This window comes from Accipiter gentilis, chromosome 13 (assembly GCF_929443795.1).
Source record: "Accipiter gentilis chromosome 13, bAccGen1.1, whole genome shotgun sequence".
NCBI lineage: Eukaryota > Metazoa > Chordata > Aves > Accipitriformes > Accipitridae > Astur > Astur gentilis.
The window spans coordinates 33,621,650-33,642,564 of record NC_064892.1 but is presented as its reverse complement, the minus strand read 5'-3'; the positions used below and the strand labels follow the sequence as shown (position 1 = coordinate 33,642,564).

The 20,915-nt window shown below is 44.0% G+C and overlaps 1 protein-coding gene across 1 annotated transcript in view; it reads right to left on the bottom strand.

Annotated features, from left to right (window-relative positions):
- Positions 1–5,792: 5,792 nt before the first annotated feature.
- The window catches only part of FAM124A (family with sequence similarity 124 member A), a 44,812-nt gene continuing 29,689 nt past the window's right edge, over positions 5,793–20,915 (bottom strand). Inside the window, exon 4 of the mRNA XM_049815871.1 lies at positions 5,793–9,958. Within this exon, the coding sequence (XP_049671828.1) occupies positions 9,155–9,958 (804 nt within the window). The 3' untranslated portion in view covers positions 5,793–9,154. The remainder of the gene's footprint in view (positions 9,959–20,915) is intronic.

Below are 20,915 nucleotides of genomic sequence, written 5' to 3'. Positions count from 1 at the left end.
CGGTGCCCTTCAGGAGGACCTGCTCTATTATACCTCTAGTTTTTGCCCTGTGCAAAATCCAGATTGCATGTGGCATCTTCAGTGAAGCTTCCTAGGAAAACAATGATTATTTTCACAGAAAAGTTCTTGCTCAGTCCCTGAGACTGCAGTTCCCTAAAGAGGAGGTTCTAAGAACCAGCAATAAGAAACAGGGCTGACCTATTCCTATCATCACCTTTGGGAGAATTCTCCTATGTAACTTCATTTAATTGAAATGAATTTAATTTATATACTTTTTTCTATATAGCATTCTTTTCTTGTACCCAGAATCTTAACTCCTGTATCACAGATTGCAGTCCCCTCTCTGTACTTCTCATCCATCCACATCGCAAGTCTTTTATTTCATGCCAGTCTTTACAAGATTACATATCATTTTCAGAAGATTTCACACTTCTGAAAGTCCATATGGTTGTCAAATTCTTTTCTGATGCCACTTGTTTATGGCTTCAAAATAATCAACATGGATTCACACATCCTCCCCCCCCCCCACCACCACCTTTTGTACCCAACTCCAATAAGATTAATTCACTTCTTCTCCAAATGATGCTGCCAAACTTAACACATCAGCACAGAAGGCCTGAGGCAAAAATCTGTTCCACCTTGCTATGCTATTCATTTTTGTGGCAGGCTGCAAGCTAGCTGTCACTCCAGAGAGCAGCCAGGTTCTCTTTGGACCACCTACCGAAAACTGCAGCATCAGAAAAGGCACGTCCCGGTGAGCTGGTATGTCTGACAGACAAGGAGCCTCCCCGCACGGAGAAGAGCTGGATGGGAAGACAAAGAATAGAGAAGGGAAGATTAAGGGAAGGACAGGGAAGGACAGGGAAGAGGAGGGTCTGTGGGGACAGGCATCCGAGGGAACTCATCTGTGACGGAAGGTGTTGAAACAGCAATCCAGCCCCCCAGCTCAGAGCAAAGGTTGTCCTGGAAACCTGGAAAACACTCTCTGCGCTCGGGCTCTGTTGGCAATCTGACTGCTTCAGCACCCTTAGTCCCTGGGGCTGGCGGCTGCCCTCCACCACCCCCACATCTCCCCCCCCCGCCCCGACGCCTTGAAGAGGGGGGTCTCGCATGGCCCTGCATGCCTGGAGCTGGTGCTCTGTCTGGGGCTAGAGAACAGGAGGGAGGTCACGGCTGGATCCCATCGTTCTGCTTCTCTCCGGCCCTTCGGCTTGTCCCAGCTCCCCCCCGATCTCACGGCCAGCTCTCGCCTCCCCATTTCCCACCCAGGCGGGCGGCAGCGGTGGCCCCAGCAGCAGCTGTGCCTATTGCTGCCATAGGCAGCCCCAAAAACGCCTTTCTTCAAAGCTTCTGTGCAGTCTTCAGAAACGTGGCAGGGTGGGAACGAGCATCCTCACCCCTCCTGTGGGAAAAACCACAGAGCTACCAGCTCTTTAAAGAAAGCAAGGCAGCAGACTGCGGGGAGAGAAACTTCAGGGCAGAGGCTGCATTTCTGTGGGTTTACATGGCACAGCAAGGGAACGCTGGCAACTAGTCAAAAGCCATGAGCAGACCCACCAAGTAATTAATTAAAGCTTTGTTTTCTTGTGACTGAAAAAAAACCAACCCAGAGTAGGAAAAAGTGGGAGTCACAGCCACGTCATGGCAAACCACGTGAAAAACCCCACCTGCTCCTAATCACAATCCAGTTAAAAAAAAATAAAAAAATCTGTCCATGCAATAGCACGTGAACTACAAAAAGATGGCTGCTAATTCACTGAAGTAGGAGGAATTACAAAATTGCTACTATGTGCTGCATTCTTAAGCTGTATCAGTTTCGGGAGGCCCTGTCACCGAGTGCATTACACCTAAGGAGCCGGAGCGCTCCGGTGGCACCGCTAACCTAACAAGAAGCATTGTCTTGGCAGGACTTGGGTCATACTTAGCAGATTATCTCTGTACCAGGAGGGCTAAAATTTCCATCGAGGTAAATAGGGGACTTTGTGACAGCCAGCCGGCTTCCCACGTTGTGCTCAAGGGCTTGTTCGCAGCAGATGCTCAGCTCCATCCTGAGCGGTCGCCCCACGGGCTGCAGCCTCTTCCTCGCCTGCAGCAAAACGCGGCGTTGCGGCGTCATCAAGCCGTTGGGTTATTCTGCTGCCCAGCTTCAGGATGGAAGGGAGGGTGATAAAGCACAGCCGTGGGGCGCGGAGGGCAGAGGGTCAGGGCCCGCAGGGTCACCCACCGGGTGCTGTGGGGTTGTCACCCACCCGGGGCTGGCAGCTCCTTGCTCTGACACTCGTGTGCATGAAAACCACGAGATGGCACTAGCAACTCTTGCAGGCCAGTGGCTTCCCAGAGAGTACACACACACAAAAAAAAAAAAAAAAAAAAAAAAAAAAAAAAAAAAAAAAAAGCATACTGCATTGCTTTGCTCCCCGTCACGAAATACAGGTACTCTGCAGTCACTGAGATGTGAATGGGGTATTTCTCTTACTGACTGGTCAGCTTTGGCTAAATCCATTTCCATTGCCATTTAATTATGTACTAATGGTCAGCAGTTTTTATTTACGACGGGTGGATCGGACTAATGGCCTCCACCTACCAAGCTATTTTGCATTTTATGCCTTGTATATTTAGGAGAAAAGTGACTAAAAAGAACGACTGATTTCAAAGTGAACTATGCTTAATGCAAAAGCCTGAGTCAAAGCAGAGGCAGGGTATGCCTCTTCTGTTGTGAAGCTCTCTAGGACTCCAGAGATGCCCTTTCAGTGCCCAAACGGAAGCAACACCGTCTCTCTGCTAAATAAAAGCAGGCTGAATACTGATCTCCAGCTCCAAGGCCAGCCCAGCAGTGCCTGACTCGTGCCCACACCTTTCAGAGCTGTCCCATCGGTCACAGACGCACCACACGGGAGCTAGCCTGGGTCCCCTCCTGGACCGCGGCAGGATCCTTACGGCTCTAGGACACACCTCTCCCATTTTGCAGGGGAGGTTGTTATCCGAAATAAAGCGAGGACTGCATTGCAGCCCAGCTGAGAGGTGTTTTTACAGCATGTCCCTGAGGGGCTGAGTTTCCTGCCCTGTGGGATGCCCAAGGGCATGTGGGAGGACGGGGAGATGCAAAGTCTGGTGGGGAGATGCAAAGTGGGGGGCAGTGCTGGAGACAGAGGGGACCAGGCTGGGTGTAGCCTCTTCCACAGTGGGAACAGTCCTTGGGGTGAAGGGAACCAGGGAGTGTCTCGGAGAAAGCTGCTTGAAAAGTTCCAAAACAGAGCCAACAAGCAACCAAATGATCCAGCGTCTGAACCTTCTCCCTGCCCCTCTTCCATTCACCACCACAGACATTTCCCACGACAGGATTTACAATGCCTTGCAGGGCTTTCCACGTCCAGCAGTTGGATTTCTTCCCCACATGCAGGACATTTCCTCCCATTTATCTCACAACCTGTTTGTTTCTGGGCGCAGGGTGGCACGATCCTTCCCAGGTACTCAAGTGACATTGCCCAGCATGGACTTCTTCTGGAACAGGGAGCGCCCAGTGAATTATCCGGGTGAAGGCTGCAAATAAACGTGACTATTCTCATGCAAAGCATGAATTCAGTGCCGTTCACTGCCATGAACGGCTGCGGAAACCCGAGGAATGAAAAGAGATTCAATAGGAAATTTGACAAATTGAGGGGGGATAAATCCATTGGTAGCACAATGTAGCAGTTGGTCACACAGTGATCTGAACACAGGTTTTGGCTCAGGAAGTCTGTATTCTGTGTACATTTAGCGATTTACACTATGCTGAGTCCTGGAAGCTGGGAAAGGATGCCACAGGGAGGATTGCTCTGTTCTCAAATGACACTTAGGCTCAGATGAGAGACAATTCATTATCTGAACAGAAATAATTTTGAGTTAGTTTGGGGAAGAGTCAATATGGTTTTATAAAGGGAAAATCACACCTCATAAATCTATTAGAGGTTTCAGAAGGCATCAACAAATAGGTGTACAGCCAAGAACCGTTTTCCAAAGTCCTTCATCAAAGCCTCTTAAAGAAACCATGCTGTGATGGTTTAAGAGGTAAGGTTATGTGAATAAAGGACTGATTAAAAGGCAGGAAACAGAAGGTAGAAATAAATAGCCAGTTCTGACAGTGGAAGGAGGTTGGCAGTGGAGTCATGCAGGGATTTGTACTCAAGCTTATATTGTTCAGCATGACCTAAACCTGGAAAAAAGGGGGGGCTTCGTGAGATGGGAGTTTGTTGAGGTTATTAAGCATCCAAGATAGTAAAGATGATGGACAACTAGGGAAGTTGCAGAATCTCACAATACACAGCAACTGGGCAATAAAAAGGCAGATGAAATTCAATGTAGCTAATTCTAAAATTAATTACATAAAAAAAATAAATATCTAATTTTACATACATGATAGTAGGCTCCGAATTGACTTTTACTGCTTGGGAATTGGACCTTGGGGCTATATAAAGATCTGTGAAAAGGGTAGCTCAGTGCTCAGCTGTCATCAAAGCAGCAAGTCACATTAGTAGGAAAGGAACAGAGAATAAAATGGAAAACACCTTCAAGCCATTCTGTAAATCCACGGTGGATCTACATCTCCAAAACTGTGTGTGGTTATGGCTCCCCTACCGCAAAAAGCACATAGCAGCATAGAAAAAAATACAGAAGGGTAACAAGAATGAACAACAGCATGGAATGGTTTTCCTGTGAAGAATAACTAACTAGATTAGGACTTCTCAGCTTGAAAGGAGAAAACAGAACAGAGGGAGGTTTTATAGAAATCTATAAGACAACGAGTGGTCTGAAGATAGTAAAGAAGAAATGGTTATTGACTGTCTCTCCCTAAAGCAAACCCAGGGGGTATCAAATGGAGTTAGCAGGTGGCAGGTTTGGCAGATAACCCCTCCTGTACGACGTGTAGTAGGTCCTCATGCAGCAGTGGAACTCCCTGCCACAGGACGCTGCAGATGATAAATGGGCTCGGAAAGCAATTGGACACATTCAGGAGAGGAAACCAGTTACAAAAATGCCATCTGTGGCACCTCAGGCCTTCCTGAGCCACACAATCATTTGCGTAGCCTTTCGATGTGTTCTTATGAAGGCAACTCAGGTGTCCAGGCTAGGCCACTGCAGTGCTTGCTACTTAGGCATGAAACTGCAGGCCTCAAAAAGCTTCTGTACAGGATCACAAGAGCTCATCTCCTTGCTGATACCAGCCACTGAAAACACCAATGTGTTCCAATATTCTGATTTCTTCAATAGTTAATGCATCCATGGTTTTACTTTGCTCCAAAGCCCTTCCTTCTGCTTTCAGCAGACGCTTTGGACTAGACAACCTCCAGGGGCTTCTTCCAACTCCTGATGTTTCTACGGCTCTATAACTGCCATATAAATATATATAAAACCCACAATGTTAAACCATAAACCCATAAAAACTAAACAAAGCCAAACCTACACAGCTTTGCACACCCTAATGTTGACATGCAGACATGTCCCATGAGGGCAATGAAGAAATGCGTAATAAATAGATAACACCACACACTGATGGAAATAAGAGAAAAGGATATTATGAAGACCAACGCACATGAAACAAAGCAAGATGGGATTTAAGCACGCAAGATTACCAATATGTGTCACAGCTCTTATTTTATCATTCAGCTTTACTGGAGCAAATGATTTACAACACTGCAGTAAGAATCAAAAGATCCGGTCTGCAGAGGCAAAGCTGAGTCCAATACAAAAATATTTTTGCTATGTTTATTTTGTAATTATCCCACCGACACACACTGCCAAGAGCTGGAGAGCTTGTGTCACTGCAGTCATTCTGAAGCCTAGTTAAGATAGTCTGTGAGTCTGCAATACTTCATAAATGGTTAAGCACAACTGAGTTTTCATCTCTATTTTATTTCACAGAAACAATGCATTCTGGGGTGAGAAGGAGAGAAAGTTCAGGGAAAACCTGCAGTTCTCAAAAGACATTGTCCATAATTTGGACAATGTGGCAAAACGATAAGTAAATGACATGAAACTTGTGCATATTCAACTCTCTGAAGAGATCAGCCCCTTCTTGAATAATACGAAGAGAATTAATGAAGCCTACCTTCAGTGAAACACTCTTCAAAAACCTGTCTGTCTCTATTATAGACACAAAGTTTTCTGTACACTATCATCACCTCTGTTTTTCCTGACAGCAGGACACTCAGTTATTCCAACATTTGGTTACAAGCACCATGAATGTAAACAATTAAACCTTTCATTTCTATTTAAGTATCAGTAAACAGAACCGAAAGACTTGGAGACAGAACCAGTGGAAACAGCATCAACTCAGAGCCCATGGAAGCTCATTTGGCTTTCTTCCCATTAGGATTAACGTGGTAAAACCTGGAGCCGAGATGTTTGCAGAGCTGCCGGTTAATGCCACGCGTGAGCCTCACGATTGACACTGGAGCTCTCCTGTGCTTGTTTGCAGATCTCCAGGACCAGTGCGTCCCACTGCGCCAGGAGATGGCTCCCAGACCTGCTGAACTCCTTCTTGCAGAGGCACACTCCAGGCAGAAAGATGTTTCAAAGCCTCCTCTTCGTTAAAAGCCCCAATCAGCTTTTGTCAGGAGCCTGGATGTTGGCGTGATTCCAGGATCAGACAGACACATCAGCTCAAACTAGTTTTTGATCTCATGTTCAGATCAAATGTTATCTATATTATTAAAATATTGTGAAAAGGCTTTTTTTTTCCTGTTCCAAATAATGAATACTAAAGTCTTTCACAGACTTGAACCAAATTTATCCTGTTGGTTGTCCTATCTGCAAGTGTCTAGTGTGATAAAATGGCTGTCCCATAAATATACAATGCTATTCCATCATTTATTTTTGTACTACCATGAATATGACAGAAAATATTGAATCATAAGTTTAAACTTGCAGAGCCTGACTGTCCTAGGCATTGCTGTTTGTATGGTGAATTGCAAGCTGATGGAAAAAAAAGCTGCTGGTCTGGCCTCACAGTGTTTCACAAGGATTTTGACCAGGTACAAGCAATAACATGGACCACAATTTTGGATAAATCGGGTCTGCTGTGTTCAGAGGGGCCTTGATCCAGAGGCCACGAAAGTCAGAGGAAAGACTACGTGGACTCTGAAGGAGTGTAGAGCAGGTAAACACATGCATGCCATGACAAATCCTCCATTGGTGCTATTTCTGGTCCCAGACATTTCTTAAGAGAACAGTTTACCCAAAACTGCAGTAAGCCCGAACAGTTTGGAGGGCAGGAGGAGGCCGATACCCTCCTGTGCTCTTATAGCTTGAAAAGATTTTCCTATTTATACATTGTTTTTAGCACAAAAGACAAGGTCTGCCTCGGGTACGTGCTATGATAGCATCTGACAAAGAGGAGACTGGGACTTCAGCCTGATGCCTCTTTCCCTGTGTGCAGAAAATGACAGCAAAAGGAAGAAGCCTTGAGGAGAAGCATCCTGACTCTTGACTATCCCTCTGGCCTCTTCTGGGTTGGGGGTGCAGGTTTAATGGGATCCCCCCTCCTCAAGGATAAACCCGTACTCAATTTCCCCCAAGCTTTCTTCCAGAATTGTTTGTACAAACTGTGCAGTTACTTAAATGGGCCAGGAGAGCTGTTCCACTTTTTGTAACTATTATTTAGAGTTTGTGTGTGCTTTTTTTGGTGTTTTTGTTTGTTTGTTTGTTTGTTTTTTGTTGTTTTATTTTTTTTCAAAGCAGCAATTCTTCTGAGTAAAACTACCTGGTAATATAGCAAACATTTTTCTCCACAAATGCACTTTTATTCCATCCACCACAATGCCATCATGGTAGGTCTTCAGCATCTGTACCTGTATATAGCTTACATACAGCATTATACATAACACCTTTGAACATGGTCATTGTCTCACTGGCTAGACCAGAGCTGCAGTCAGCACCACTTCTCTGCCCAAAATGTAACTTTTCAGAATATGCATGATGCAATCTGTATATACAACTTAAATCCTGGTGATGGTACTCAGCTGTCATCTTAACAGCTTTTTGCTTACTTTTTTTTTTTTTTAAATACCAAATTAATTGGAGCAAAACAAGTTATCAAGAATGTGTATTTTAAAAACGTCACTTGAAAAACCAGTAAAATTTGACTTGTTCTCCCTTTGGAGAGAGGTATTTGACAAAAATTGTGTTTTACTCAGAAAGAAGTATGCTTGCACTGGAAACATGAAAGATAAGTTTCTGCATTAATTATTTTTAACAGAAAAATAATAACCCCTTAAAAACAGGGAGCTGCCATATATTTGGGACTAGTGGTGTAGCAATATATAAAAACGCTGGGTTGTCTTCCTTGTTTTGTATTCCAAAAAGGTAAGCCCTGCATTGCCTGAGTTAGAAGTAGCAAACATTGTTCACTTGGGTTACCACTGTCTACGCAAGCAGTTCAGACAACAGCCCACAAGGCTCCTGTCCAGCTGGAAAGGATGGGCTTTTTGAGGGGATGGGTTGAAAATGTTGGGTAAGGTTTCCCTTTTGGCACTTTCTGCATCCGGGACTGTCAAAGTAAGAGACGTAGCAGAGCTTCCTCTTCCCCTGGGATGAGTAAAGCTTTTTCCTGCCTCAGCACTGCCAGCTCTCCGAGGTTAGAAGGATCTGTGTGTGTCCTCGCAGGAAATGTCTTGCCTGACTCTCCTGGAGATGTGCTACTGGGACCTGCTGTGCTTTGAGCTGCCTTTGGAACTTGCGAAAGGGAAAGAAGACCCCTTTCTCCTCCCATCTTTCCTGATTAAGGGAATTTCTCAGGAATGTTAAAGGAGTTTGGTGTCACAAATTACTCTTCATTTTCTGCCAGAGAAAACTGGATTGTTATTTGCCTTTTCTGGTATTTCCTTCACCACCAGTCCAAGGGTCAGTCATAGAGACCATCCACCTTGCACGGCCATGGACGAGCCTCTGTGCTGATCATCTCCTCCAATAGAAAGGTACAGGGCACCAGCTCAGACTGCTTTACTGCACATAGTTTGGGGACACCCATCTCTGAGCGATCTGAGTGCTTTCTTCAAATACTTAGCATGCTCTGCTGCATCACCTCTCCTCAGCGAGGAACCTTCTGCAAGCTCAAGGTGGGCCCACTGCTGTCATTCACAAGTAGAATATGTTTGCCCTGGAAGGTGTAAGATAAACCTCAGATGTAAAACTCTTCTTCATTCGCTGGTGAAGCTGGGCAAACACTACCATGACCATCCAGAGAACAAGGAGCTGCTCTTGAGGACTGTTTGGGCTGCTTGGAGAGAGATGCTGACACAAATGAGCTGGAAGACCTATCAGAAAGAGAAGGCAGTGAACCATCAGCTGACTCAAAGGTATTGCACGTGGCTGATGCAGGCCTTCCACCGGTGGCTGCCTCTTTAGCCTTACTGAGAGCCCGTTTCTGTGGGGGAAGAGAGGCTTCCAAGTCATTGCAAAATCCATTAAGGGCAGAGTATGCAGAGACCACGGACAGGTCTGAGAAGGAAAGCTTCATCCCTGTGTCTACATCAGTCTCCTGCGCACCCTCCAAGTCGTCAATGTTAAGCCTGGGGCTGCATCTCCATGTTTTTAACCTGCTTGCAGGTGAGCCAGTATTTAAAAACTGGAATGGTTCACTGAAATGAAAAATCTCTGAGGCTGAGGAGCAGTTCACTGTGGGCAAGCAGAACAGAGACTTGCTTCGCTGAAATGACCACGAAATGCTGGAGGCACTGCTAGATCTGCGTGTGAAGTCTCCTCGATCACTGCGTCTCAGGTCCTGCTGGGAGAAACCAAGATAATGACCAAGGCTGTTTGCGTGATGTACCTTGTTTTGATCCATTTCTTTTGGTTGTTCAGGGACAGATCGGTGGCTCTGAGGAAGAAAGGCTGGCAGAGTGGTGAAGTGGGAATCTGTTGACACAGATGGATATGGTTGCTTATTCTGCTTTGCAGTCTTCCTACACCAACTGCGTGTTTGCTGCAGCCGGGAGAGGGAGAAAAGAAGATCATATTAATACAGAGTTGGCAGTCTTACAACCGTAAGTCTCCGTTGCTGAGTTGTTACTGCAAATAATTATGAAGCAGACTTCATTCACTATGCTTGCAGCAAATGTTTCACTTCAATAACAAAGAGAAAGCACCCTGCCAAAATCCCAAATATTTACATAAGAAGCCTTGAAGACAACAAGAATAAATGGTAGAGGAGCCCTGCCTTGCGGGCTGAATTACACTAGCTCAAAATTCTCACTTCCTATTGACTTGTTCAGATGCATTCATATTCTGTCTTCCAACATTACTGCCTTAGTGGACAGCTGAAGAAAAAAAATGAAGAAATGAGAGATGTATGTTACCATCATTATTATTTCTCATTTCTTCCTTACTGTCTTATAAATGTCTTTACTTTTTCCTCTGAAACACCAAAAACCCTTCAGCAAACAGCCTCATACTCTGTCATCTCAATGGGAATTTACTACTTCTTTCAACTCTCTCACATTTTCTCTTTCACATCTGGTTAGCTGAGCAGTGCGCTCTAGAACCCACTTGCTCTACTAACTAGCTCCCAATGACTTCAAGCACAGCTTTAAACATCAAATTTGCCTGTAGACACCTCGACTGAAGACCTAACCTGATGGTTATGATCTGAGTCAGGACCTGAGTCTCACCCCTAGGGCAGGATTCAGTTGTCTGCCTGCCGGATACTTGAGCGTTTGCACAGGGACAGCAGCTGTGACAAATGGGGAGCCAATGTCCTTCCCAAGAAGCAGCTGGGGGCCAGGTGGTCTTCCTATGGGTTAGACACTGATGTGTGGCTAGCTGAACTGAGGCCCTACTGTCCGAGCAATCGTAAGGTTTTCCATCATCCCACTTGTCTCGGTAATGCCTATATTTTAAAAATATAATTAATTTAATTCAAAATCTTCTTACTGGAATTTCTCACATAATGCAAAATGCTAAATTTCTGTCCCCAAAGGGACAGGAACTAGGGAAAAAGTGCAGGATTATACCCTTGAGAATAAACAACAATTTCAGCTACGGGACTTGTCAGCTGGAAACAACAGAGGAGAAAGAACCAGGTATCTTGTTCACTATGTGCTATTAAAGTGACAAGCACGATTCCAGGCAGTCTCAAGTGAGTTAAAAAAGTATTAATGTACTGTGGACAACACTGCTAAGGCCTCATCCAGAATGCTGCGCGTGGCTCTAATCATGCCTATGTGAAAAAGAAAAAACTGAAACGGGAAAAGATGCAGGCACAAGAAGAAAAAAAAAAAAAAGATGAACTATCCATTAAAAAACCTGAATCGCAAACTAATAAAAGGTTTCTAATCACAACAGAAGTAGAAGAGTCTTCTGAGGCGAGTAATGGATAAAGATGGAGCTTGATCATTTTACCAAAGAGATTATACGACATGACAGAAAGAGATGAGACCTGGCAGCCAAGGAGGTCCTTTGTATCCCCTGCCTCTAAAAGAATTCCATACATTGCTGCTTCTGACATCTTGCTAGTGCACATCACATTGTCTTAGTGACCCAGATCTGTCATAACCATCTTCTGGTTTTTATTGCCAGGATTTTATAGGCAAAAAAGGATTTTCACATCTGCAAAAAATGTTTTGCTTATTCGTGATTGCCTAGCTAGAGGTGATTTATAGGACAGCCAAACCATAGGAGTTCACTTAGGTGTTGTAGCTATATATATATACCAATGTATCTGTAATGACGTATATTAATTCATAACCTATTTCTGTATAATATAATATAAAAAAGCTTGTTTTCCTTAATGCCATAAAGAATTAAATTAATTAATGGGGAAATTAACCACAGTAGTATACCAGTTTCATTAACTGATAAGAAACAGAGTACAAAAGACTCAAATAAAATGAGTCAAATGGTCAACAAAACATTAACCAGAAATCACTTTAGACCTCTACACTCAGCATTATTTTATTTGTGCAATACATGGATTAATTTGTTTAAAAAATTACTCGGCAAGATAAAAGGCTTGTGTCCATGAAGAAATTACCAGCTGTTTCTTAACTGAAGACATTTCCGGATACCCCAGCAATAACAATATGACATGCTGAAAGTACACAACCAAATCACCACATTCTTTTGATGGGTTTGTCGAAGAAAACACTCCTCATTATATTTTGTTTGCATTAACCAAAGGTGCTATTTTTTTTCTCTTCAGCAGCTCTGATGTCAGATACACTACATGGACTCAACCACCACGCTTGGTGAATCAACAGAAGCACCTCCAGAACACTTCTCCTACCTCTCAAAGTCACGGATTGCCTGACCATGGCTTGTTTTTATGCTACATTCTTGTGCTTTTGCAGACTTAGTTGATAACCGGCAGATCAACCAATCAAAGAAACCAAGGATACAAGCAAGTGCAGTCTTCTTGTAGGTGAAAAAGTAAGGAGGCCTTTGAGACCACTGGGAACACTCGGTAACAACTCGGACAAAACCGCACTTGAAAACAGAAGGCTTTTGGGGACAGACCTGGCGCTTGCACTGGGGAGAGTTCTGCGGGCAGTACGAGAGCCTTGCCTTTACCTTGCACAGACCAGATATCTGTCTGCATGTATATGACAGAGCCCACAGACACCGCGGGTAGGATTTAGTTGTCTAGTTAATACAACCAATGGAGTCCAGAGAGCAGTTCAGCCTTCCCTGAAGAAAATTCCTGCGGCTGAATTGCTTTCTAGGTCCTTGGGCTGTACTGAGTACATACCCATGTGAGAACACAGACTGTAGCTCACACAAAAATACCTGCAGTTGGACATCAGTTTTAGGTGTCTACAACCTGGAGCTGAACCAAATCCTGCAGAGAGAACTCCCGTGTGTTCATTTTGCTTTGGGGTATAGAGGAGGTATTTTGCACACTGGTAAAAGTCTCATGTATTTAGATGATGGTAACAATTTGTTATTCTTATTTGTTGACATAACTTTTGACACATGTTCCAAAGAAAAAGTAATTTAATTTGGTCTCTCAGGCCACCATTAGTGAGAGATACTGGGTCTCATTCAGTCTTCTGATTGGAGGCATCTACTGTACCCTGCCTGGCCTGCAAGCACACGCACGGGCCGCTCCACGTCAGGGATTTCAGTGCCTGGGAATGCTCCTGGGCACGTTTAATTTCTTAATACAGGTAAAGTCTTAAGCATTTGGGGAATAAAGCACAGACAAAAGAATAGCTGTTTGAGCCCTTTCTAATATTTATGAACCCTCCAGTTTAAATCAGCTCGCGTTAGCTTTGCACTGTAGGTATGCAACACAGTGCCTACAGGTGCGACCAAATTACCAGTACTCAGGAGGATGCTTACCCGAGGCATCGCCTACAGGGGTGTGGAGCAGAGGGCAACACCAGGATAAATGGATGAGGTGAGATGAAGCACTCCTGCTAGAAACCCTGGGGGCTCTCATGGAGGAACTTTCTAACCAAAATGCAGGTACAAAGTAGAGACTCAAAGAAAGGGGAAATGCACTTCTAAGAGGGAGCACTTGGAAGGGGCAACCTGCCCTGTGCAGCTGAATAGCTGTAAGTACCTGCCTAACTGAAACATGCTTACACTAACAAGAAAAATCTACTTTAGGTAAGACATTAGTTTTAGGGTTTTGTTATTTTAAACTTTTTTCCTAGCTCTTCTAATGTTCCTGTGGAGAGGTAAGAGCATTTCATTTTATACAAGGTATTTGCTGTTATTCCTGCTACTGGGTCACAGCTCCTGGTCAAGCCCCGTTGGCCTGGCAGGAGGTTAACAGTGGATCAGTAAGGAGAAGGGGACAAGTACAGCCTGACCTTAGGCTGGCTGCCTGCAGGGCAGCCAAGAGACATCACTAACACAGCTTATATCTGAACAGCTCTGTTTATAGGAGGAATTGTTTACCTCAATCTTTTTTGTTTAGATGTGTTACGATTTACAAGACCTATTTTCCAGTGCTGCTCTTCATGATATGGGGAGAAAGGGGAAATAATAGGAGGAGATTTTTTTAATACTTTAATCTTAAAACAACATAACTGAAGAGTTTTCTGACTGTGAGAATATCAGACTGTACAACTGTTCTACAGGTGGAGTGTCAGAAGCTCCATCTCATGAAATACTAGTGAATAAAGATTACAGGCTAATTCTATATTGTAGAGAACTGGATTATGTGGACTAATAAGACTTTTCTATATCTACATTCTGTAGCTTGTCAGAGATCACAGAGAGGATTCAATGGTTTAGCCAGGATTAAAACTCGGGCAAAATTAGCTCCTAGTCCTGTGCCAAGGCCACTGACCGTACTCCCTCGTACCACCCTGGCATGGCATACGGAGAACTGCATGCAGCCTGTGCATTTGTGAGATCGCTCCTCTTTGTTTTAACCTTACAGTGCCTGACAGTCCCACCAAGTTCAAACTGGATTTCCAGGTGTGACCGCTCGCAGGAGAAACCACGACAAGCAAGCAGGAGATCCCCATCTTCCACTTCCCTTTGTGCTGTGGGATGCTGAAAACAGCAAGAACTATTTTTGTGCCTTGAGAACAGTGTGATGCACAGGCAGCTACTCTTTTCAGCAGAACAGCCTTCTCTCACCTCCTCAGTTCTGCCCTTGGCTTTGGAAGCAGTTGCATCTGCTTTAATTTTCTGAATTCTTTTCTTTTTTAAGTCCTTATCTTCAGCCCTCTCACAGCTTGCTTTCTGCATCGCCTGTTACCTCGCTGCAGCCTGGCAGAGCCCTGCCTGCTATAGCCATGCTGCCCGCATCAGGCACAAGCGCGGCAGAGATGCTGGAGAGGGGGTCAGCCATCTGAGCTGACAAAGACTCGATCCAAACCAACACATTGATTCGGACTGAAATTCCAAATACTGGGAGAGAGATTTGTCAGACCTCGCCACAAAGACGCACAACAAACCCGGCCATTGACTGAACAGATTAGCTCTCTAACAGAGCAGATTTTTTCATCTGGTGCTAATCTGCTGCTCATTTATAATCTCTGCACAAATCTTTGTGAAGCCTGGAGGGATTTAGACTCTGTGTGTATTACAATGGCCTGCAGAAGAATTTCATGACGAATATCCGGGAACGCCATAAACAACTTGGGGCGAACCTCGCAGAAATGCACTTTTGACTTCACTTGGGCTGCCTATACCTGACACAAAAAATCCCTCAGTGCTCCTGCAGTCTATTTTAAGTTATCTGCTTTTTAAGCAAGCAGATAGTGATCTCATTACGCATTATCTGTATTAAGCATGGCCAGCAAGGCTCCACTGAGGTCAGAACCCAGCCAAACAGTGAGCATGGCAATGACATCACCAGCTCGAGCCCAGATTTTGCCTGCCTTGCTCAACAGGAGTGCGATGGTGTTTGTTTAATTGTATTAAAACCAGTGGGATTGATCCAGGCAAAAAAAAAAAAAAATCAACACAAGAAAAATTGGCAGAGGTTACAGTATCACTATAATAAGTCTTACTTGAAAGGTAAAATGTATTCAGAAGGGCAGCATATCAAAAGGCAAAATGTATAAATTTGATTTAAAATTGAATTGAACATATTTGAAAAGTGGCATGTACCATGTTTACAAAATTATAACAGGTGGGTGCCTTGTAATGCTAAATATATTCACGCTCAAGAGTTTTTGCTGCGTGTATAGAGTCATCAGCAATCTTACTATGCCATGAAACATAACTGCATTAACAGCAAAGAGAGAAAGTACCTTAGGATGAAGAAAAACAACTGAAAAATCTCTTCCTATTTGAGTTACTGACTGATTCGCTGTGTGCCCCCCAAAACCAATCAATCATTAGCACTCAGAAGAACCAAACACCTATGGCACTAAAAGGAAAGGAAAAATACAGTAGAAGATTTTTAAAAACAGGAGGCTAGTATTAGACTTACAGATTAATTAAATCAGCTTAAGACACCTCCCTTGATTGAGTCAATTTTTACTCCAAAAGTCTGTCCTTTTCACCAGTTTCAACAGAAACTAAAAGTAATTTTTGTAAAGGTGCCCTGTATACATCCTTGCTTGTCCTTCATGCTTTTCTTGCCTTTCTTCCTCTTTGCGTTCACATCTGCTCTATCTGCACTATTAATTCAAGCAAGCTCGAAGCTCTTTTCTCACCTCTATTGTTCTTCTTGCAGACCAAACTGTTCTCTGAAAAAGTGCCCTCTCTTTGCCTGTTTTTGTCTTTTCTTTTTACCTTCTCTGCTTCCTGGTTTACTTGCTCACCTTTCTCTCTTCTACTTGTACTTAACTATAGTGACTCAAGACTGCAGCAGTGGGACTGCGCTTTCTTTCCCTTATTTCCCAGAGTTTGTAGTTGGTAATGCTTTGAGTAACAGGGACAAAATGATTTAACTGCATTTAAGACTACAGGGGTACATTATATCATCCAGCCTGACCTTGTGTTCATCATTTTACAAATCATTAAGCCATTTCTTTACTGAGCCTGCTGACACTTTAGGCAGATGAAAGCATTTCAGTTTTCAGGAGACTAAACTGCTGTATGCTTTACGCAGGGGCATAAGACAGAGGTGCCACAAAGCCCAGGGCCCCTAAAATGGCAGCAGACTAGTGCTCCGAGACAATTTACATGTTCATCAAGATCATATGAATGCTGGATTACCATCAAAGCACCCAAACTGGAAACTAAGGGAAGGAAAAGAAACACTGCTTTGTGTTGGAGAGAGGAAATGCAGAGCCAGGTGAGGTCTGCAAGGGTTTGCTGGGTCAGCTGAAGTAAATGCAATAGTGACCACACTGATATGTGTCCTAAACCTCTCAACAGAAACGGGAGTGGACCCTGAGCCTCCAAGATTTGCCTCTCCTGCGCCAATATAAGCTCAAGAGACAAACCATTCCTCGAGCTGCAAATGTTTCCTTTAGTCTCAGCTGGGGCTGGGAGAGGAAAAGGAAAAGCTTTGTCCTAACCTCAGATCTGGTAATTATTTTGACCTCAGCAGCTCAGTAATACCCACCCTTGCAGCCCATATATCTACGGTGGGGTATTTTCTGCATTGTCCGAGTCCTCTTGTCCCAGCTCCTCGCTCCAGTTACGGCCAGTCTCCCAGCACTCTGTACGAGGGCACTGCCTCCTCTCCCTAAAACACATTGGGTCAGTTGTGCAACACGGAAAAATCTCTCTCCCTGATTACTGTGTTCAGGTATCTTGAGCATGAGGTTTGACTACAACCAGACTTTTCACACAGATACGTACATGTTTTAAATAAGCTGAGGCAAATAAAGGCACTTTTGTTCTCCTTGTGGCCCCAGATAAAAGGGGATGAAGAGAAGAGTTCACGAGTCTCACAGACACTTGTATATAACACACTGAATAAACAAAAAGGTTTTTAGCTATAAGCTTTTGATTCTGTTTTCTGTATAACATATTTGCCGATGTCCGTGTAGGCATGTAACCTTCATGCTGCTTCCCATCTTCAGGCATTTTGCACTGCAAGTGCCTAGCACAGAATGCCTTTATGCATGCAGCTGGCAGACATCTGCACCCCCCAGACTGACTTCTGGCAACTCCAAGGATGTATGCAACAGTAACATACTCATCTTGTACATAAATGACTGCAGCTGACCTCATGAAACCATTAGGGGATGACTACTGCCTGACCATAGATCTACAGTACTCACTTTGAACACCAAGCAATGGAGAAAACTCCAAGGTAGCAAAGACCTGAGCTTGCAGGTAGCGCAGCAGCAGGTTAACCATTCTCAATGGCTGAGTCTACAAGCAATCTTCTCTCAGAACCAAAGCTTCAGATAATAAACCATGTTTCCTAAATATAATTATACCACTTCTGAACTCAAGATTATGGTTGCCCAGTATAGGTAAGAAGAACATTGGCCGATTAACTCAGCAAATCAGCTAAAAAAATTCCTCTAACTAAAAGCTGTGATCAGTTAACATTTGCACTGTTATTTCAAGGATGCTCTATAAAGCAACACGAGGCAAAAAATAGCCACCCCATAAACAGTATAGGTTCGTCAGCACAACAACTGGCATAAAAGCCTTACAATGCCAGATCTGACTACCTTGTTTCAAGCAGGATTAGCATAGACTGGTAACAAACCACACGTTTCTTGGGATTTTTATTTGTCTTGGCTTTCTGGTAACGTTATTTGCTTCTTGGTGCTGAAGATGGTGGAGGGATTTCAGCAAGAAATTGGTTATTACAGCATGAATCAGGTGCCTGAACAGAAGTGTTTTGCCCATCCTGGTATCTCCTAGGGTCCCTGCCTGGCATTCCAGGAGGGCACAGCCCTCCCGTAGGTCCTGAGTCTAACCTGCCAGGACACCTCTTCTGGGTGGCTCAGGTACCCTTTGGCATGTAAAATGGCAGTAGGTCTTGTGCTTAAGCACCAAGTCACTGCCTAGGCGAGATACTCATTTGCTGTTGCCGACCTTCCTCCCAGGTATGCCTGTATGTCCCCCCTCATGCAGAGTAGCTAGAGAATTCTGCCAAAATGTTGTTTTACCTTTCCTACCTTATTCAAAGACATTCCCATAATTTAAAGAAACCATCTGTGCACTTTCTTCCCTCTGCTCACTAGCTCTGCTTCCCAAACATGCGTGGCCGAGCCAGCCCCATCAGTTATTAACCTTTCCCGCTTCCCACGTTGCACTGCCAGGAGTGAAAGTTCATTAGCACTTCAGCTGTCTCTGTGCGGATTATGCCCAGAGGCAGCCCGGAATTTGGACAAGACCTATAAAACTGGCAGTACATTCAGTATACCAGTATATGGTATATTCTTAGCTACATTATTTACATATTCTTCCCACTGCTCTGACAAGAGCTCCCCAGAGCTCCTGCTTCTGGGCTTAGCACTGGTGAAGCAGTGTGGGTGTCTTCCCACCGGATGAAAACATGCTCTTAAGCCTTGCTCCTGCTCCTGCTAAAGCCAACTGAGGCTTAGCCTTTGCCTCAGCTGGTATATCGCTGCACCCTTGGAGCTAACTTGCCAATGTGGAAAAGCTACTGTGACAAAATAATTTTGAAGGGCTTCCTTGCAAATGAAGGAATAGTTTGTGTGGTATTAAACAGACTTATCCTGCCCATGAATAACTTTATTTTCTCTTGCACTGACTTTATCTAAGCCCCTTGGTAATTGCATTTGCAAAATGGGTTAAGAACATGGATCAATCTGCCTGGCAAGTATCCAAGTCCCTGTAAGCACACCAAGAAAAACACAGAGGTCACATCTCGTTAGTCTAATCATGGAGGTATATTCAAACTTCAAACATTAAACACTGCCTGTAATTTAACAGGGATGTCAATCTACCATTTTGGGTATAACTGGTAATTTTAATCTGTAAAAAGGTGCGGTATCCATAGGAAGTAAATAAAAATATTCTGATGATTAAACTCAGTACCAACTGATGTGCAGGCTGAAAAATACTAGGAGGTCATTGTTTGGGTTCATATAACTGGGAAGAAGTGAAAGTTATAACCAGTGCTGTGGCATTGATAATATTAATAGCAGCACTCCATGAGAAGTCAAAAGATAGTCCTGTTACTTTAAAAGGTAGATACTATAATTGTTTTGAACTCGGTACGAGTTAAAAGAATGTAAGGAGTCCATGGATCACCAAATCCAGTGTTTCCTACAACCCATGCTCCATCCTATAATCCGTTTTCCTTAACTGACCGTCCTGTCTTCAATTAGAGTATTAACCTGTTTGCACCTGCTGGGTGGCTGTTATGTAGCTGGCCATCAATATGTACAACTGTGAACTTAAATCTATTTATCGACAGGTTTTTGTTCCTGTGCCAGAAGAGTCATTTAGTGAAACAGCCTTTTCCTGCTCCTGCCATTTACCTTCTGGTACATTTTCTGAGTGCAGTCAGAGCTCCCTTCAGACTTACTTTGGCTAGGCTCAGATGACCCTACTCTTCCAGTTTCCGTTTCTAAGACAGTCTCTCCATTCCTCTGCATGGGGTGAGAGCCCTTACCTGTCCCCACACCTCTCTGAAGTCACCTTTCTGGAGCCCAGGGCTGAAGACTGGTGAGGCCTGTGGGACCTTGTGCAATGGCATAAGCACTTCCCACACTCCTTAGGGGATACTAAAGCTGTTACACACCACAAACTGCACTTTTCTTTTCATGGCCGTGTTCCACTGGTGGCTTGTAGTCATCTGAGTACAAACAGGGCATTTTCCCTTTAGTTTAGTTATAAAGTTCCACTTCTGATTGTACAGAGTTGTTTAAAGCCTGTATACCAGGAACTAGTCTCATGACTTTACCATCATGTAAATTAGATCCAAAGTCTCTGTTTTCCCCCCGTTTTGCATATATTCAACTTCTTTTGCTTCACCACACTCCCAGTGTGATAATTTCCATTTCAGTAACCTCATTCCCATTTGCCATTTTGCCCTCCTATTCAGCATCATCATCCTCACTGAAAACAGAAATGAAGATTAATTGCACTCGGAGGCCATGCTTAGCAGGCTTTTGCTCTTCTCTTTTGGTGCATATGGCTAAAATCTTGTTCTAATTTTTTTTGCAGGGTTTACCTCAGCCTGCTGTTTGGCAAGTCTTGCTTTACCTCTGTACCGCTGGGCATCTGTTATTTCTAAAAATTTGCTGTTTTGAAATCAAAAGCCTTATTTAGAAACCCTATTTTTTTTTTTTACCCTTCCCTTCAATTTACTTGAAACCAGTGCAAGATCCTATAAACCAAAGTTATATCACACAATAGAAACCTCCTGAAAGAGAACAGGGAAAAGGGGATGTAGGTGAGTGTGGTTGCTGTGTAAAAGTTTCCTGACGGCTCTTGTAAGCTTAAGTTTACAAGTTATCTCAGGCTAACACAGATATGCCTACAGTGGAAGCAGTAACTCTGACAAATCAGTGACTGTCTCGGCAGATGGGCAGGGAAGCTGAATTGCCTCCTGAGCCCTACACGTGTACTGTTCAGCTCTGGCACGAGGT